Below are 15,053 nucleotides of genomic sequence, written 5' to 3' on the forward strand. Positions count from 1 at the left end.
TATAGTTTAAATATGTTGTTATAATGTTAAAGTAGCTTTAAAATAATACTTAATTATGTTTATAACGCAATTATAATGCCCAAATAGTTTTAAAGTCGAAGTTAAATATTATAATAGTGCTGTTGTAATGCCTAAATAAATTTAAGTAATATATTTATGGTGATGTTATAATGCTCGTATCGTAGATTATATCTCGTTTATGACTAAAGACATAGATGACACCTCCATCTAAAAATTGGCGGAAGTCCACGTCAACATTTTTAAGAAGCTGTCACGTGTCCTGTGCCCTATCAAAAATAAAATTAAACAATAAAACAATTTTAAAACTTAAAACTAAAAATATTTAAAAAAACTTTTTGAAGAAAAACACCTCCATACTCGGTTTGAGGGTGGCTGAAACCACTCTTAAGAGCCTTGGGGGTGGCTCGGCCACTCTTGTTTGGCTTAAGGGTGTGTTCGGCCACTCCCAAGGGTCAAACCCTAAGACAATTGATTTTCTTTTTGGCCTTGTGGGGGTGGTCGAACTACCCCCATTTTGCCTAAAAGGAGCCACCCCTCTTTCTTTCTTTTTATTTGTTTTTTTTTTCTTTCAAATATATATATATAAGTTTTTATTATTTTTAGTTGTTTATTTTTCTTACTTTTTACTTTTATTTTTATTTAGGCATGAAGACACATGTCTGTTTTTTAAGGCCAGTGACATGGACTTCCATCAATTTTTGAACGGAAGTTGGACAGATGTACTATCTTCGTCTTTAGCTATAAACGAGGTACCGTCTATGATACAAAATTAATCATAGGGTGCAAAAAAGAAAGTCTTTAAACCACAAGATGGTCAAATGTATTTAACTCTAAATGTTATTGTCATATTACCACGTAAAATGGGTTCTACATGAGATTCGTTTACACATGTATACACGTTGTTACACTGCCCAGATTCCTTTAGGGTAAAATGAATAAAAATAGTAAGATTTGAGGAGCATTATGGGAGTTAAGAATATTGTAGAAACTAATGTGTAGGCACGGTATTAATGCAGAAAGAATAGTAGGGGACATTTCGGAAATTAAGCCCAAGTTGTAAGTATAATACTTATTGACTTTGCACTATTTAACAAAAGCATGTGATATGCGATTTTATTAAGTCTTGATATTTTGTATATAAATATGATTATAGTTTCAATGATTTTCATGTGTGTAAAAGGAAAAGATGTTTCCAAATGAAAAATATTTTACGAAAATTGAGGGTTGGAAGGAAAACCAGTGAAAATGTCATGACATTGCATGTGAAAGAAAGTGTAAAGTTATTATATGCAAGAATGATGTGATAAAATGATTCATGTGGGTATTCAGCGATTAAGTATAGTTATACACTTAACACACTGATGTTAGGAAGAGGGAAATAAAGTTGTCTAACAAATTTGGCGGTTAAATGTGGTTATACATTTAGCACCTTTAAGTTGTAGGGGAGATAATTTTGTAGTAACCCCGTGCATTAAGCGGAGGTATTCACTTAACAAACTCTATCAGTCAAGTGAGAGCATGAATACACTTATCTACGAGAAAAGAAAAAGTAAAATAATGAGAAAAGGTGTAAATAAATGATGTTCTTGCAATCTTGCATGCACATATTTATTTAAAAAATTAGATTCATTATGTTTTAAATATTGTTGCCATCACTTAAAAAAAAAAAAAAAAAAAAAAAAAAAATTATTGTTGCCATCGTGAGGTTAGGAAATGTCAAACGTGCCCAACGAAATTCTTCGCTTTTCCTTTAAAAACATTCCCCAAATAAGGGCTTCCCGATTTATTAAGGGAAAAGGCTTGCTGGTTCGTGGTTCCCGCCTTTACCAAACAGAAGTCATCAGAGGGTACCGGAATGGCGCGTGGTTCCTCATCATCGAAGAAGGTGGAGCGTGAGAGTAATCGTGAGGCGAACCCGGAAGTGACAGAGCGCAAGAGGCTGAAGAGACTGGCATTCGCCAACAGCGTACTCTCGGAGACTCCAGCCAAGGTCCACGAGCCGCTGAGCCCTTCGAAGGCCGTGAGCAAACACCACGGCAAGGACGTTGTCAAGAAGTCGCAGAGAAAGAACAGGTTCCTCTTCTCATTCCCGGGCCTTCTCGCTCCGCTTGGCGGCGGTAAGATCGGCGAGCTCAAGGATTTGGGCTCCAAGAACCCCGTTCTCTACCTCGATTTCCTTCAGGTTCCATGCTTTTTTTCATTTCCTATGTCTACTTCTGGATAAGTTTTGAATAAGAGAATCTTTTGGAGTTTTGTTTTTTTACTGCTAGCAAGGATAGGATAGAAAAAGCTGTTGAGATTTTAACAATGCAAGCAGAAACAGTATTCTATGTTTCTATTGCACTGGAAATTGGCGGTGCTATTTGTAACCTAATTAACAAAGTAAACGAGATTCTAGATCTGGATTTTACTGTCTTTTCTAGACAGGAGGTCGTTTCTCATTCATTAGCTATATTTGGTTGCTGAGGAAGTGTAGGAAAACGTTAGAAATCTGAGTAATTGGGTTGGATGCCTGTTCTCTCGCTGTTATTTAATGACTGCTTAGTTAAACAATTGGGGTTAAATCCAAAAATGGTCCTGGGTATTAAAAACTAAAAAGTGATATGGAGTTTATAAGATTAACCCTTCTGTCCACCTGCGGTCAAGCCCGTTTGTCACATGTACAAAAAAGCCAAGTAAGGCTTATAAACGTTACCACATGTACATCTTTGTCATATCAACATATCTCCTAAAGAGAAATGCTATATACTACACTATTATTCTACCACTATCCTACTATGCTGACATGATATTGTCAATCCACCTTTAGATTAGCTATTGTTAAAAAATGAAAAAAAGAAAATCAATAGTGAATTGTCAATGTAAAAAAGAAAAAGAAAAAGAAGAAAGGGGTGGCAGTGGGACAAATCATCTCTACGAGTGGTGGTTGGGTTCTCCAATGACCCATTCCCACTCCCACCCCCACCCCGTGAAGATGGCTTGCAGAAACCCCCAACCTGTGGAGGTGGGGGTTCCCCACGACCCACTGTCTCCCATGCTGGGGTGGGTCGTGGGAGACCCCCACTCTCTCCACCCATCCTAACACGCAAGGAGGTGGTTACGGGGTGAGATACTTTGACTCACCCTCTCTAATGTTGGGGTGGGTCGTGGGGGACCCCCGCACTCGCAATCACCCCCTCTTGCCCCGCAACCCAACATAGTGCTGGAGAGGGTAGGTTGCGGGGGACTCCCACCCCCGCGACCTGCCCTTTACCTTGTAGAGGTGATTGCAAAGGTTGGGGGGGAGGGTGGTTATGTTTCAAATGATGGAGAGGATCAGGTTCTATGTTTCAAATGTTATTGATATGCTTGCATTTTCTAAGCAACTAAGCCGAGGGTGTTTGGTTGATAAGAAATTTAGGAAAAGAATAAAAGCAATCTGAAAGTTTCTGTTGTTGAAGTTTTATTATTCAACTCATTGCAAAAGAAGAAAATGAAAAACAGAAGAGAAACAAAGGCCTGAAAAATCTTAGAAGTCAAATAAGTGACTGTGAAATGACCTGTGCTTTTCAGCCAAGATGACTATTCATTACCTGGAAACTTATACAAGGAAAACCATGCATTCTGAACTGCATATTTATTTATTCGTTCATAATCTCTGCAGCTAAAGAAGGTTCAGGGTTCTCATCGTATATTTGGGCCGTAGGGTTTCAATTGATACTATACTTAAATGATATTTTTTTATTGTCCATCTCAGGGTCGAATGAAGTTGTTTGGGACTATTGTATATCCGAAGAACAGATATTTGACGCTGCAGTTCCCTAGAGGTGGGAAGAATGTGATGTGCGAGGATTACTTTGATAATATGGTTGGTCCTTCTCTTAGTTTCGTTCAATTCTCTTGAGTTACACAAGTTTTGTTCGCATTGATTGTTATGTTAGTTTCAATTCTATGGGACTGATCAATGCATGCCTTTGATACTTAGACTGTGTTTGTGTCGACTAAAAAGTATTCTGACGTAAAACAGTTTTATTTGAAAACATTTTTCGGAATGGTTGGTACTCTGAAAATGATTATTTTTCTGGATGTCCTCATATCAAAGACATTTTGTCAAACATCTTATATACATTGAGATATGAACCCAAATGGCAAGTATATCTCTCACCTCTTCATATTTGTTCATTTTGTATTCTTCACTCCAGCCACAATATTAAGAAAACAAAGCTACAAAGTTATATGTATAAGAATGGCAGCAAGGCAAAAGAAGTTTTAACTTTCAAATCAAAATAGCATAGATAATTGAAATATTAGATCATTACAACCGAGTTGGAGTCTCCTTCACTAGGATCCCATTGTAATGGCCCAATAAAGCCCCACTCTACGAACCCAAGGTAGATACTTTTGCTTCTACTAGTTTGTCTGTTATATGAGTGTTTCTAACGTAAAACGATTATGCGGTTGTAATACTTCCTAACTTATAGACAGAAGTGTCTCTTTTTCCTTGCTGCACATTTGTCTTCAACCTCCCTATAGCTGCACATCCACTACATTTTTTTTTTTTTTTTTTTATAAATGCTAAATGTACCTCAAAAAATTGAAAAGAGTAGTGAGGGAGTGAAAGAGAGAGAGCCCACCATCACTTAAGAGAAGCATCTAGCGTGTTATGCTCAAGATTGGGAGCTGGACATGATTCTTTCATTTTAAGAGTGTTTGTATTCTAATCGGATTCGGCATGGAGCGGTTGACAGGTTGGTGTAGAATCTCTCTAAGAGGGGGATCTTTAAAGTGAAGGCTTTATATAAAGCCTTAGCTAGTCAAGAGGTCGTCTCTTTTTCTTGGAAGAGTATTTGGCATGTTCAAGCTCCGAAGCGGGTGTATTTTTTTGTGTGGACAGTGGCATTAGGAAAGATCTTGACACATGACAACTTGCGTAGGCATCATATAGTGGTGGTTGAGGGGTGCTGTATGTGCAAGAAGAATGGGGAATCCATTGATCACCTTTTACTTCACTATGATGTGGTACGGGTTGTTTGGAGTTTTTTCTATAGTTTGTTCCGGGTGGAGTGGGTCATGCCAAGAAGAGTGCTGGATTTGTTGAGGGGCTGGGACACTTCGTTGGGTCATGGTCAAGTTCAGCAAATTTGGAAGTAGGTTCCCTTGTGTGTTATGTGGGGTCTTTGGCGTGAGAGGAATGCAAGGCTATTTGAAGATGTGGAATTACCGGTTTTGGACTTGTGTCAAAATGTGCTTAATACGCTATTTTTATGGGTCTCGGCTCATAGCCTGAGTCGTCTTATGTTTGCTGAGTTCTTACATTCATGTTCTTTTGTTTCCTCTTATTAGGGGCACTTTTGTGTATTTTGATTGTGCCCTCTACGCTTTTTAATGAGATTATATTACTTATAAAAAAAAAAGAAAAAAGAGAAGCATCTAGGAAGGAAGCTCGCGTTTGGAAACTCGTGTTTGTAAGAAGAAGGAAGAGTCTGTGAACCATATTTTTCTCCATTGTGATGTGGCTTCTGCTTTGTGGTATTCTCTTTTCAGTTGCTTTGGGTTGTCTTAAGCTATGTCATGACGGGTTATCGATTTGCTTGTTTGTTGGTGGTCATTGGGCTGGTCGAGGAGTGCTATGGTACGGAAAATAACGCCCACTTGCCTTTTTTGGTGCTTATGGAGGGAAAGAAATAACCGGAGCTTTAAGGACGTGGAGAAGACCTCTGAGGAGCTTTTATCCTCATTTTATCACACTTTGTATCTTTGGACTACAGCTTATGTGTTCCCTTTATCTTTTAGCTTTCTTGATTCTCTTATTCGTTTATCTAGTTAGGCGTTTCTTTTTGTATACTCCCAGTGTACTAAAGGATGCCTCACGTTTTTAATGAGATTGGATTATTACTTATCGAAAAAAGTTTAATGTTTGCTCGAGATTGATATGGTCATATTACTAGGGCTTACTTGGCAATACCGTAGCCACCAAGCAACCCCAAGCCGGCTGGCATAAGGAGTATAATTCTCCATATTTTATTTTCTTAAGTATTTTAACTAATAAGGAATGTATTTTCCATTAGGTTATTTCCTTCCTAGTTTAATTTTTGCATGATGTAATGACGGGTAGACCTAATGGTTATGTCTTATGACCTAGCTGTCTTCTATATAAGTGTAAATCTTATTCAATAAAGGGGATGCTGAATTATTATCAAACCTAGACCTTTTTGGTTGTTTTGGAGATCAAGGCTCTCTCGAATTAGCTATTAGAAATCACGACTTTCTCGAAGTAGCCTTTATCCCTTTGCTTTTGTTCTTTTACTATTTGATTGCATCAAGTGGTATCAGAGCCAGTGTTCCTCTCTTTTTAAGAAGAAATTGTTAAACCTTGAGGCTCGGTTTCCCTCAAAAGAAACCAGAAAAAATAAAATAAAATTATATATATATATATTAGAAGAAGCAGGTTAGTTACCATAGGCCGTTCCTGCAACAAGAGCAGGGCCTACCAAGACTTTTCGGTGGAAGCAAGGCCTGTTACACGTTCATTCACCCAACAAAACCAGCAGCAAGCCATGGAAGGATGTATGGGCAGCCTGGAGCAATCGGTGCAAGCCTTGACAGCGGAAAACCAGCTGCTTATGGCCCGGATTACTGAAGCTTTCGAGATGATGGCAGTCCATGACCAACTTAACGCAAGGGAGAACTGGCATAGGAGACCACGTGGGGGAGATGGAGAAGATTTCCAGGGAGGAGAAAGCCCTCATGCCTTCGGTCACCGTCACGTCAAGCCCGATTTTCTCCGGCTCAATGGGGAAGAAGACCCGACCTGCTGGGTTTGCTGGGCTGAGCAGTTTTTCTGGTTCCAAGGAACCCATGAGGAGGACAAGGCGGCTTTGGCTTCTTTCCATTTAGAGGGAGATGCCCAACTTTGGTTCCAAATTCTGCTACGGGAAGGGAGGGAGATAGGCTGGCCAGAATTCAAAGAGGGGGTATTTTCACGTTTCGGGCCTACCCAATTCTGTGATCCCTTTGGAGAGCTAACCAAACTGTAGCAAGAAGGAAGTATAAGGGATTACCAAGCCCAATTCGAGTCCTTACTCTCAAAAACAAGAAATTAATCACAAAGCCAGCAGGTTAGTTGTTTTGTAAGCGGCCTAAAGGAGGAAATCAAGGCGGATGTCACTGCTGGACGACCCCTTACTCTCACTTCAGCTATCGGCCTAGCAAGGGTCTATGAGGCCCATAACATGGCTCTTGGAAAACATGTCCATCCTGACGCGCGGAGACCACCATTAACCCCCCGGAGCACCACGGGCCAGCCATTGCTTTCCATCAAGAGGTAAACACCGGAAGAACTTAAGGAGAGGCAAGAGAAGGGTCTTTGTTTCAAGTGCAACGACAAGTTTGGTCCTGGGCATCGCTACAAGAAGCTGTTCATGATTAAGGCATACTTGAGAGAAGATGTAGATGGGGATGGGATAGCACACGAGGCAGAGGAGGAGGACATTCCGGAGATTTCCTTGCATGCCATTACCGGTAAGGACCCCACAGAAACCATGAAGACTTATGGGAGGATTGGGCTATTAAAGTTTTTTGTACTCGTTGATTTGGGCAGCACTCATAATTTCATGAGTTTATCCTTTGCCTGCGTGTTAAACTTACAATCTGCAGAGGAGGGAGGGATGGAAGTGACCATCGCTCCAGGGGAAAAGATCCACAGTCCTGGTAAGTGTGTTCAAGTTCCAGTAGAATTGCAAGGCATGACTTTTACCATAGACTTTTAATTCTGCAATTGGAAGATTATGAAGTTGTGCTAGGCACTCAATGGTTGCGAATTTTGGGGCCCATTCGCTGGAATTTTGAGACCTTAGAGATGCAGTTTATGTGGGATAAGGTGCCAATAATATTACATGGCATTAAGGGTAATTTGGGCAGGTCAAAAGAATTCATGTTCCTCTATCCAGAAGTAGCCGAAAACAGCAAGGAGAGGCTGGAGCAGAATGTGAAGGAGAAAGAAGAAGAGAGGAAGCAGGGGTTAGAAGAGCAGGGAATGATTTTTACAAAACCAGAACTGAACCCGAATAGGAAGTAAAAGGAAGAAGAGATGAAGCCAAGGTTGGAAGGGCAGGGAGTGAATTGTGCAAAACTGGAACTCTTCCTTGGGGACAAGGAAGTTGTTAGGGGGGAGGGATGATACGTTCAGATTTTCCTAGGGTTTGGTGGCAATGCCGTAGCTACCAAGCAGCTCCCAGCTGGCTGCAATAAGGAGTATAATTCTCCATATTTTATTTCCTTAAAAGTGTTTTAACTAATAAGGAATGTATTTTCCATTAGTTTATTTCCTTCCTAGTTTATTTTTTGCATGATGTAATGACGGCTAGACCTAATGGTTATTTCTTATGACCTAACCGTCTTCTATATAAGTGTAAACCTTATTCAATAAAGGGGATGCTGAATTATTATCAAACCTAAACCTTTTTGGTTGTTTTGGAGATCAAGGCTCTCTCGAAGTAGCCATTGGAGATTACAGCTCTCTCGAAGTAGCCTTTATCCTTTTGCCTTTGTTCTTTTACTATTTGATTGCATCAAAGACCTAGCAACTTCAATTGAAAGAAAGTATCGAAGCTGTCCTGGGTCTTTAGTATGAAATCATTGCTGCAGAAATTGTTTTAACCTAGCAATTCATGCAGAGTGACTTCCTGTAATCACAATATCATCTGCATATACTACAAGAAGAATATATCCTGCATCAGTATGTAAAAGACTGAATGATCTGTCTGATATCTATGAAGAGCAAATTCTATAATTGCCTCAGAAAATTTCCCAAACCATTCCCTCATTGACTGTTTTAGGTCATACAGAGCCTTCAACTTACAAACACTGCCTTGATACTCCCCCTGAGCAAATAAGTCCCCGTAGAGAAGCATTTTTCATATCTAACTGAAATAGTGACCAATCAAGATTAGCAACCAGAGATATTATCGCATCTACGGAAGAAATTTTAGCAACAGGGGAACAAGTTTCTTCATAACCAACACCATAAGTCTGTGTGTATCCTTTAGCAACCAACTGTGCCTTCAATCGATCAAGTGAGCCATCGGGTTTAAATTTGACTGTTTATACCCATTTACAATTAATAGTCTTCTTACCAGGGGAAAGAGGAACAAAATCCAAGTTCCATTCTAATGCAAGGCCCACCATTTCCACTTCCATGGCTTTCCTCCAACCGAGATCAAATACAGCTTCATGTGTTGTCTTAGGGATACAAATGGCAGATATGTTGGAGGTAAAACATGGGAAGGAATGAGATAATAGATGAGTGGAAACAAATGACTAATGGGGTGCTTAGTAACACAAGAGCAAGTACCTTTTCTGAGAGTGATGGGCAAAGAGTCGGTCACAATGGGGAAATTGGATCTGTAGACAACATGGAAGTTGGTGGTGGCATAGGAACAGGTGGTGGTGGGTGACAGGAGTAGACATGTAAGGGAGCAGAATGTGGAACTAACTACTTAGAGTGGGAAGATTTGGTATGGAGTAAGAGACTTGGGATAAGAAGAGGGATGGAAGAAGGTGACTTAAAAACATAATGATCAGGAGAGCTAACAGTGGAGAAATATGGAGTAGACTCAAGAAAGGTAACATTGGTGAAATAGCTTCTCAGAGTTGGGAGTAGAATGGGTTATGTACGGAAGGGTAATAGAGTTGTTAGATTGTTGGCTAGGTCAGTTGGGAAGTTGGTCAGTTTTAGCTGTTTGGAGGATGTCCCCTTTGTGCTTTATGTGGAACATACGGAGAAAGCGGAATGCAAGATGCTTTGAAGATCGTGAGATGGCGGTTGAAGAGCTCAAGAACATCTTGGTCAAAACGCTTTATATTTGGACAAGGGTGTATAATTTCTCTCATTTTTCAATTTTTTTTTTTTTGAATTTGTAAATTTCTGTTCTTTTCACAATTAGTGGGGTCATCTCTTGCATACATTTTGTGTACTAGAGTTGCGTTCATCTGCGCTTATTAATGGAATGCATTACTTTATCAAAAGAAATGCTATACACAACACTTTTATCTTACTATGCTGACGTGGTAGGGTGCAGTAGCACTTGGATTACCCGTTGTTAAAAAAAAAAAAAAAATCCAATGGCTATTGGACCTTGCCACATCTGCATAGTGGGATAAATGTGTGGTTTATAACATTACTCTTAATAGAAAGAACATGCACTTAGAGTATTCATAGTTTCAATACTAGTTTTCTTATTCTTTTAAAGTCTTTTTTTTTTTTTTTGGTATGCTTTTTACTGTATCTAAATAATGGGTTAATGTGATTGCTACTTATCATCTTTTCCTTCCTAGAATATTGTGATTGTCAATCTGATACCGAACCATTTAGTGCTCTGCTCAAGGGGACCACTTCCTGCATGACTTTCGTTTGAAGACATTTTGCATTCTTCCCTACCTTCTTCCTCTCATGATGTTCCTGGTTTACAACAAATTATGTGTGCCTTTTTTATTCTTTCTGCCAGAGTGTTTGATCCTCCCCTGTGAACTGAGCCTTTTGGCAATGGATCACATTTTCATTATTAACAATAACTTCTGATACTGCAGATTGTATTTTCCGAAGCATGGTGGATTGGGAGAAAAGATGAGAACCCTGAAGAAGCTCGACTCAATTTTCCTAAGGACTTGGATGAGGTTAGGTTCCCTTAATATAAGTTGCTCAGGTTGTTGGAATGCATCTTTATTTCATTTGAGTTTTGGGTAATTGGAAAATCATGTCCCTTGGTGACCAAGATGTCAAATGTCTGTTCTTTTCAGGGACAAGTCGTTGAATATGACTTTAAGGGTGGTGCAGGTGCTGCATCTGTAAATAAGCCTGGTTTACAGAAAACTGGAATGATTTATGTAGATGAACAGTCTCCTAAAGCTGAGCTTGAAGTTGATCAATCAGATGGTGAAAACAATTTGAAAGATTCGATAAAAGCAACACCAGTTCGACATTCAGAGAGAACTGCTGGGAAAACATTTAAGTACTAGCCTTACTGTCTTATTTTGCTTGATATACATTGTTATCCTGACGTAAAAATGTGAGTAGCTGTGGTATGCTCCTATTGCCAGAAGATATAGAATGTTGTTTATGCTGTCCCTTCGCTCTAGTGATAAATGGATAGGAAGGGGTTGGGGTATCTCTTATGTTCTCGGGTTACCAATTAGAAAACTTGAGCATCACAGATCTCACTCGCACAGATTTATGAATGCATGTAGATGGATGGATGAACATCATCAACTTTAATTCTTTTGTTAGGCTTAATGTCCTTGGTCATTAGTAATTCTTATTTCGAAACAGCCCCCCTCCAACCCCCCTCAAAAAAGGGGGTGGGGGAAGCAAGGAAAAAGAGAAAAATTGTTGTGGATAGTTAAAAAGGCACTGCTTTTAATGAGCCACTGCTCATATGTAGACACAGGTAGTGCATTCATTTTTTCAGATTAAATCTTGCAAGATTCTTATGCACCCACTGGATGTAAGATCTATATATTATGAGACAATTGTTTTCAGTGTGTTGTGGTTCCTTTCATGACAGTTGGCTACATGAATAATCTTTTGCACTTTTATTTTCTTTTTTCTTTTTTCTTTTTTTGTTGAACTTAGGATGAAATGAGAAAGGTTGTTGATCATCTAGAAGATACCAAAATTAGAATTTGTGATCCTCTGATGCTTCTGCTCATGCTTCAGCCAACCGTTTGAATTTTTTCATTAATTAAGCTTTGATGTTCTATCCAGTTTAAGTTAATCCTTTCCCTTAAAAAGTCCATAATTCCTTTTATCTCTACTCTTTTTGTTGGTCAGTTTTGCAGAAGCTTCTTCTGGGGAAGATTCTGTTGAAAGTGATGCTGATGTATCAGAAGGAGAAGAAAAGAAAGTTGTGGGAGTTGATTCTTCAGCCACAAAATATACTAGGGGAAATATCCTGATTATGTTGTCTTGATTAATAACTGTTTCCTAAGTTACTTTTTTTGTGAACATCTCTGCATGCGAGCCATACTGGAACATTAGAGCTTTATTTTTATATTTATTTGTTTTTTTGGATAAGTCTTATATTTCATTATGCCAAAGTTCCTTTTCATCAGCAGTATGTTTATTACCTTAAATTGTAAATACAGACTGAAAGTCTTGGCTATGTAGCCCTTGACATTGACAATAAGGATGCTGTAGTAAGGACTCTGTTTCCTGAAAAGAATGAAGAGCCTGCTATGTCAGTGTCCAAGTCAAAGAGACTGTCTCACACTGCCACAACAGTAACCACAGATAAGGAAAGATCTTCGAGTCATAATGGTTCACTTGTTCAGACTACTATATCCACATTGTTTAAGAAAGTGGAGGAGAAGGTAAGGTCTTAATAATTTGTTTGGTAGAATAAGAGTACGAAGTAGTTTACTGAATAACATTGTTTCATTTTTCTTCCTTTAAAACAGTTTTTATTGTGAAAGGAACTGAGGGATTCCTTATTTGTTATGAGAAATTTCTTATTTGATGCCTCTCACTCTCTCGTCGACACGTGTAGGTGCATTATGTCGTTTTCATCCTTTTGTGTTACTTTCAGACACTGGTGTTCTTTGTAGTTCTCGTTTGTTTGGTATTCTGTATGGGATTCTTGAATTGGTTTTGTTAGAATATAAATTAAATAATTAAATTAACTCTTTCCTATTAGCTTAAACTTTTGGGATAAATGGTGATTTAACAGGTTTTACGTCAAGGCCAAAGCCTTCGAGCTTTCGTTAGAAGAGGGGCTGTTAGTTTTATGTTTCATGGAAAAGAGTAGAGGGGTGCCATGTGCAGTATGCATTGGTAAGGTTAGCATGGCATGGTTGTCGACTATTGTGGAGGTGTTGGTCCAAGGAATAAGGTTGAAGGATTTTGTTCAATCATTGAGGGTGGGGAGAAAGGAGTTTATAGCACAGGCACGACTGGTATTTGGCGTTAGTGGAATATGGGGGTGATGGACCAAGAGGTTTTGTTGCACCCCAGAGGGTTGCAAAGGGAGGGGTTGGAGAAGTTGTGCCGCCAAGCTGCTAAAGGTGGTTGATTTTCTCAATCTGTCCTTCAGCGAGAGAAGCAGAGCATTGCCTTCACGACATTCTCTCGGCGACTTGGGTGGCTTCAGTGGCAACAGGCAAGGCTTGGGTGGAAGTTTCCAACAGAAGGTCTTATGTGGAGGTTTTGGGTAGGGCGGGGTAGACGCAGAAAAGGGCCACGACAATGAGGGGCAAAGTGGGTTATGGCCAAAAAGCTTCATCTTGTTTGAAGGATCGTCCATTGGCACCTGTGATGATGGTGGAGTGAGCACCAGTAGGGGTTGATGGGAAGAGGACGTTTGGTGAGGTGCTGGTTGGACCGGGCTGCGTTAGGCTCGATGCATTAGTACCATAGGTCTTAAAGAACATTGGTCAAGGTGTTATTGCAGAAGTAACGAATCTTAGGTTTCATGCTGTAGCAAAGGGCATGGCAATTCATGGGAGTGGTGCGATGGGTGTCATTAGGGTTTTGAGAGAACAATTGGAGTTACTGAAAGGTGAAGTGGACCAGGTTATCGCGAAATTGGATGGGGGCCTAGAGATTATTGGGTTGGAGGAAATTAACAACTCGAAACAGGCCAAAATTGCAGTGGCGAAGCCCATTCACTTAGCGAGGGCCAAACCCTCTAAAAAGCTCCCTTTTGTAGACCAAGGCCCAAAACCACTAGACTAAGCCCAACTTGAATTAAACAGATGAAAAAGCCCAAATCCCCCTCAAGTGAAACACGAGTTTTGCAAACCCACTTTTAAGTGGGTGAGGAAGACGCAGGCCAGGGATGCCTCTTATTCGGGCAAGGGCTCGGGGGCGGGCACGAGTCCAGCGGGCGAGAGTGTTCTTTGCTTGGTTGGTCGCCTTAGGGAAGATCCTCACTATGGACAACCTAAGGAAGCGGCATGTCATAGTGATTGATTGGTGCTATGTGTAAGAAGAGTGGGGCGTCCGTGAATTACCTTTTACTCCATTGTGAGATTGCTAGTGCCTTATAGAATACTATTCTCAGTCCTGTTGGGTTAGCTTGGGTTTTGTCTAGACGAGTGGTAGGCCTATTTGCATGTTGGAGAGGGTAGTTTGGCAGTCTTCAAAGTGTAGTAATGTGGAAGGTGGTTCCATCTTGCCTTATGTGGGATCTTTGGAGGGAAAAAAATGATCGAAGTTTTAAAGACGGTGAGAGGATGGTAGTGGAATTAAAGATTGTTTTTTTTCTTCAATATCCTTTGCCATTGGACAACTGCCCTTGACTACTACAATATTTCTAACTTTCATGATTTTCTTGATCTTTTTTCTAGTTAGGTGTATCTCTTGTATACTTTCTATATGCTTGAGTTGCGCCTTTGCGCTTTTTAATGAATTTTCGATTACTCATAAAAAAAAAAAGAAAAAAATCGTCCTTTTATTGATTTATATTTTGTCCAGCTTCAAAAAGCTTTGTTAAGAGACACTATAGTCTTTCTAATTTATCACTACACCTTCAGTTTTCTGAATTTGTGGGTTCACTAACACTCTAACTATATTATGCATGTCCATTGAATATTATGCCAGAACCCATATTGATTTTTTTCCTCTTTTCTTTATTTCTTCTTCATTTTTTTAAAAAAAAAAAAAATATCTGTGTCCTTTATTTGTATCCACTCTTCGGATTTTTTGCTTGGTTCCTTCTCTTTATGACTATGTTAAGATTTTTTTTTTTTTTTTTTTGGTGCTGGAGAGGACTCATACCTACCTCCTGCTAGATTAAAAAGCAAAGGGGTGATTGTATTAATGGCGTGAATTTGACCAACCTATGTTTAACTCTTCAAAAAGGAGTTATTATTATTTTAAACTTCATTGAGAGTATCATATGGACTCATTTGAAAAATATCCTCACATAATCTGAATTACCAAACTTACCTACTTGATAAGTTGCAATGAAAATTTTATTAGTATTTCCATCAGTCAACTTGTTCGAGTGTGGTAGTTGTCTTTCTCGATATTTATTTTCTATATTTGGTAGTTTTAAATT

At 39.4% G+C, this 15,053-nt stretch overlaps 1 protein-coding gene across 7 annotated transcripts in view; it reads left to right on the forward strand.

Annotated features, from left to right (window-relative positions):
• Positions 1 to 1,787: 1,787 nt before the first annotated feature.
• Positions 1,788 to 15,053, forward strand: part of LOC133865849 (DNA-binding protein RHL1) — a 79,174-nt gene continuing 65,908 nt past the window's right edge. For 4 of the 7 annotated variants that reach the window (XM_062302346.1, XM_062302345.1, XM_062302344.1 and 1 more), the window contains exons 1-6: positions 1,789 to 2,203; positions 3,758 to 3,868; positions 10,588 to 10,674; positions 10,798 to 11,009; positions 11,828 to 11,943; positions 12,140 to 12,366. In XM_062302346.1, the coding sequence (XP_062158330.1) occupies positions 1,877 to 2,203; positions 3,758 to 3,868; positions 10,588 to 10,674; positions 10,798 to 11,009; positions 11,828 to 11,943; positions 12,140 to 12,366 (1,080 nt within the window). In that variant the 5' untranslated portion in view covers positions 1,789 to 1,876. Of the gene's footprint in view, positions 2,204 to 3,757; positions 3,869 to 10,587; positions 10,675 to 10,797; positions 11,010 to 11,827; positions 11,944 to 12,139; positions 12,367 to 15,053 lie in introns of all 7 variants that reach the window. The other 3 variants (XM_062302349.1, XM_062302348.1, XM_062302347.1) reach the window with 1 other exon arrangement.

Source organism: Alnus glutinosa, chromosome 4 (genome assembly GCF_958979055.1).
Source record: "Alnus glutinosa chromosome 4, dhAlnGlut1.1, whole genome shotgun sequence".
Classification (NCBI taxonomy): Eukaryota; Viridiplantae; Streptophyta; class Magnoliopsida; order Fagales; family Betulaceae; genus Alnus; species Alnus glutinosa.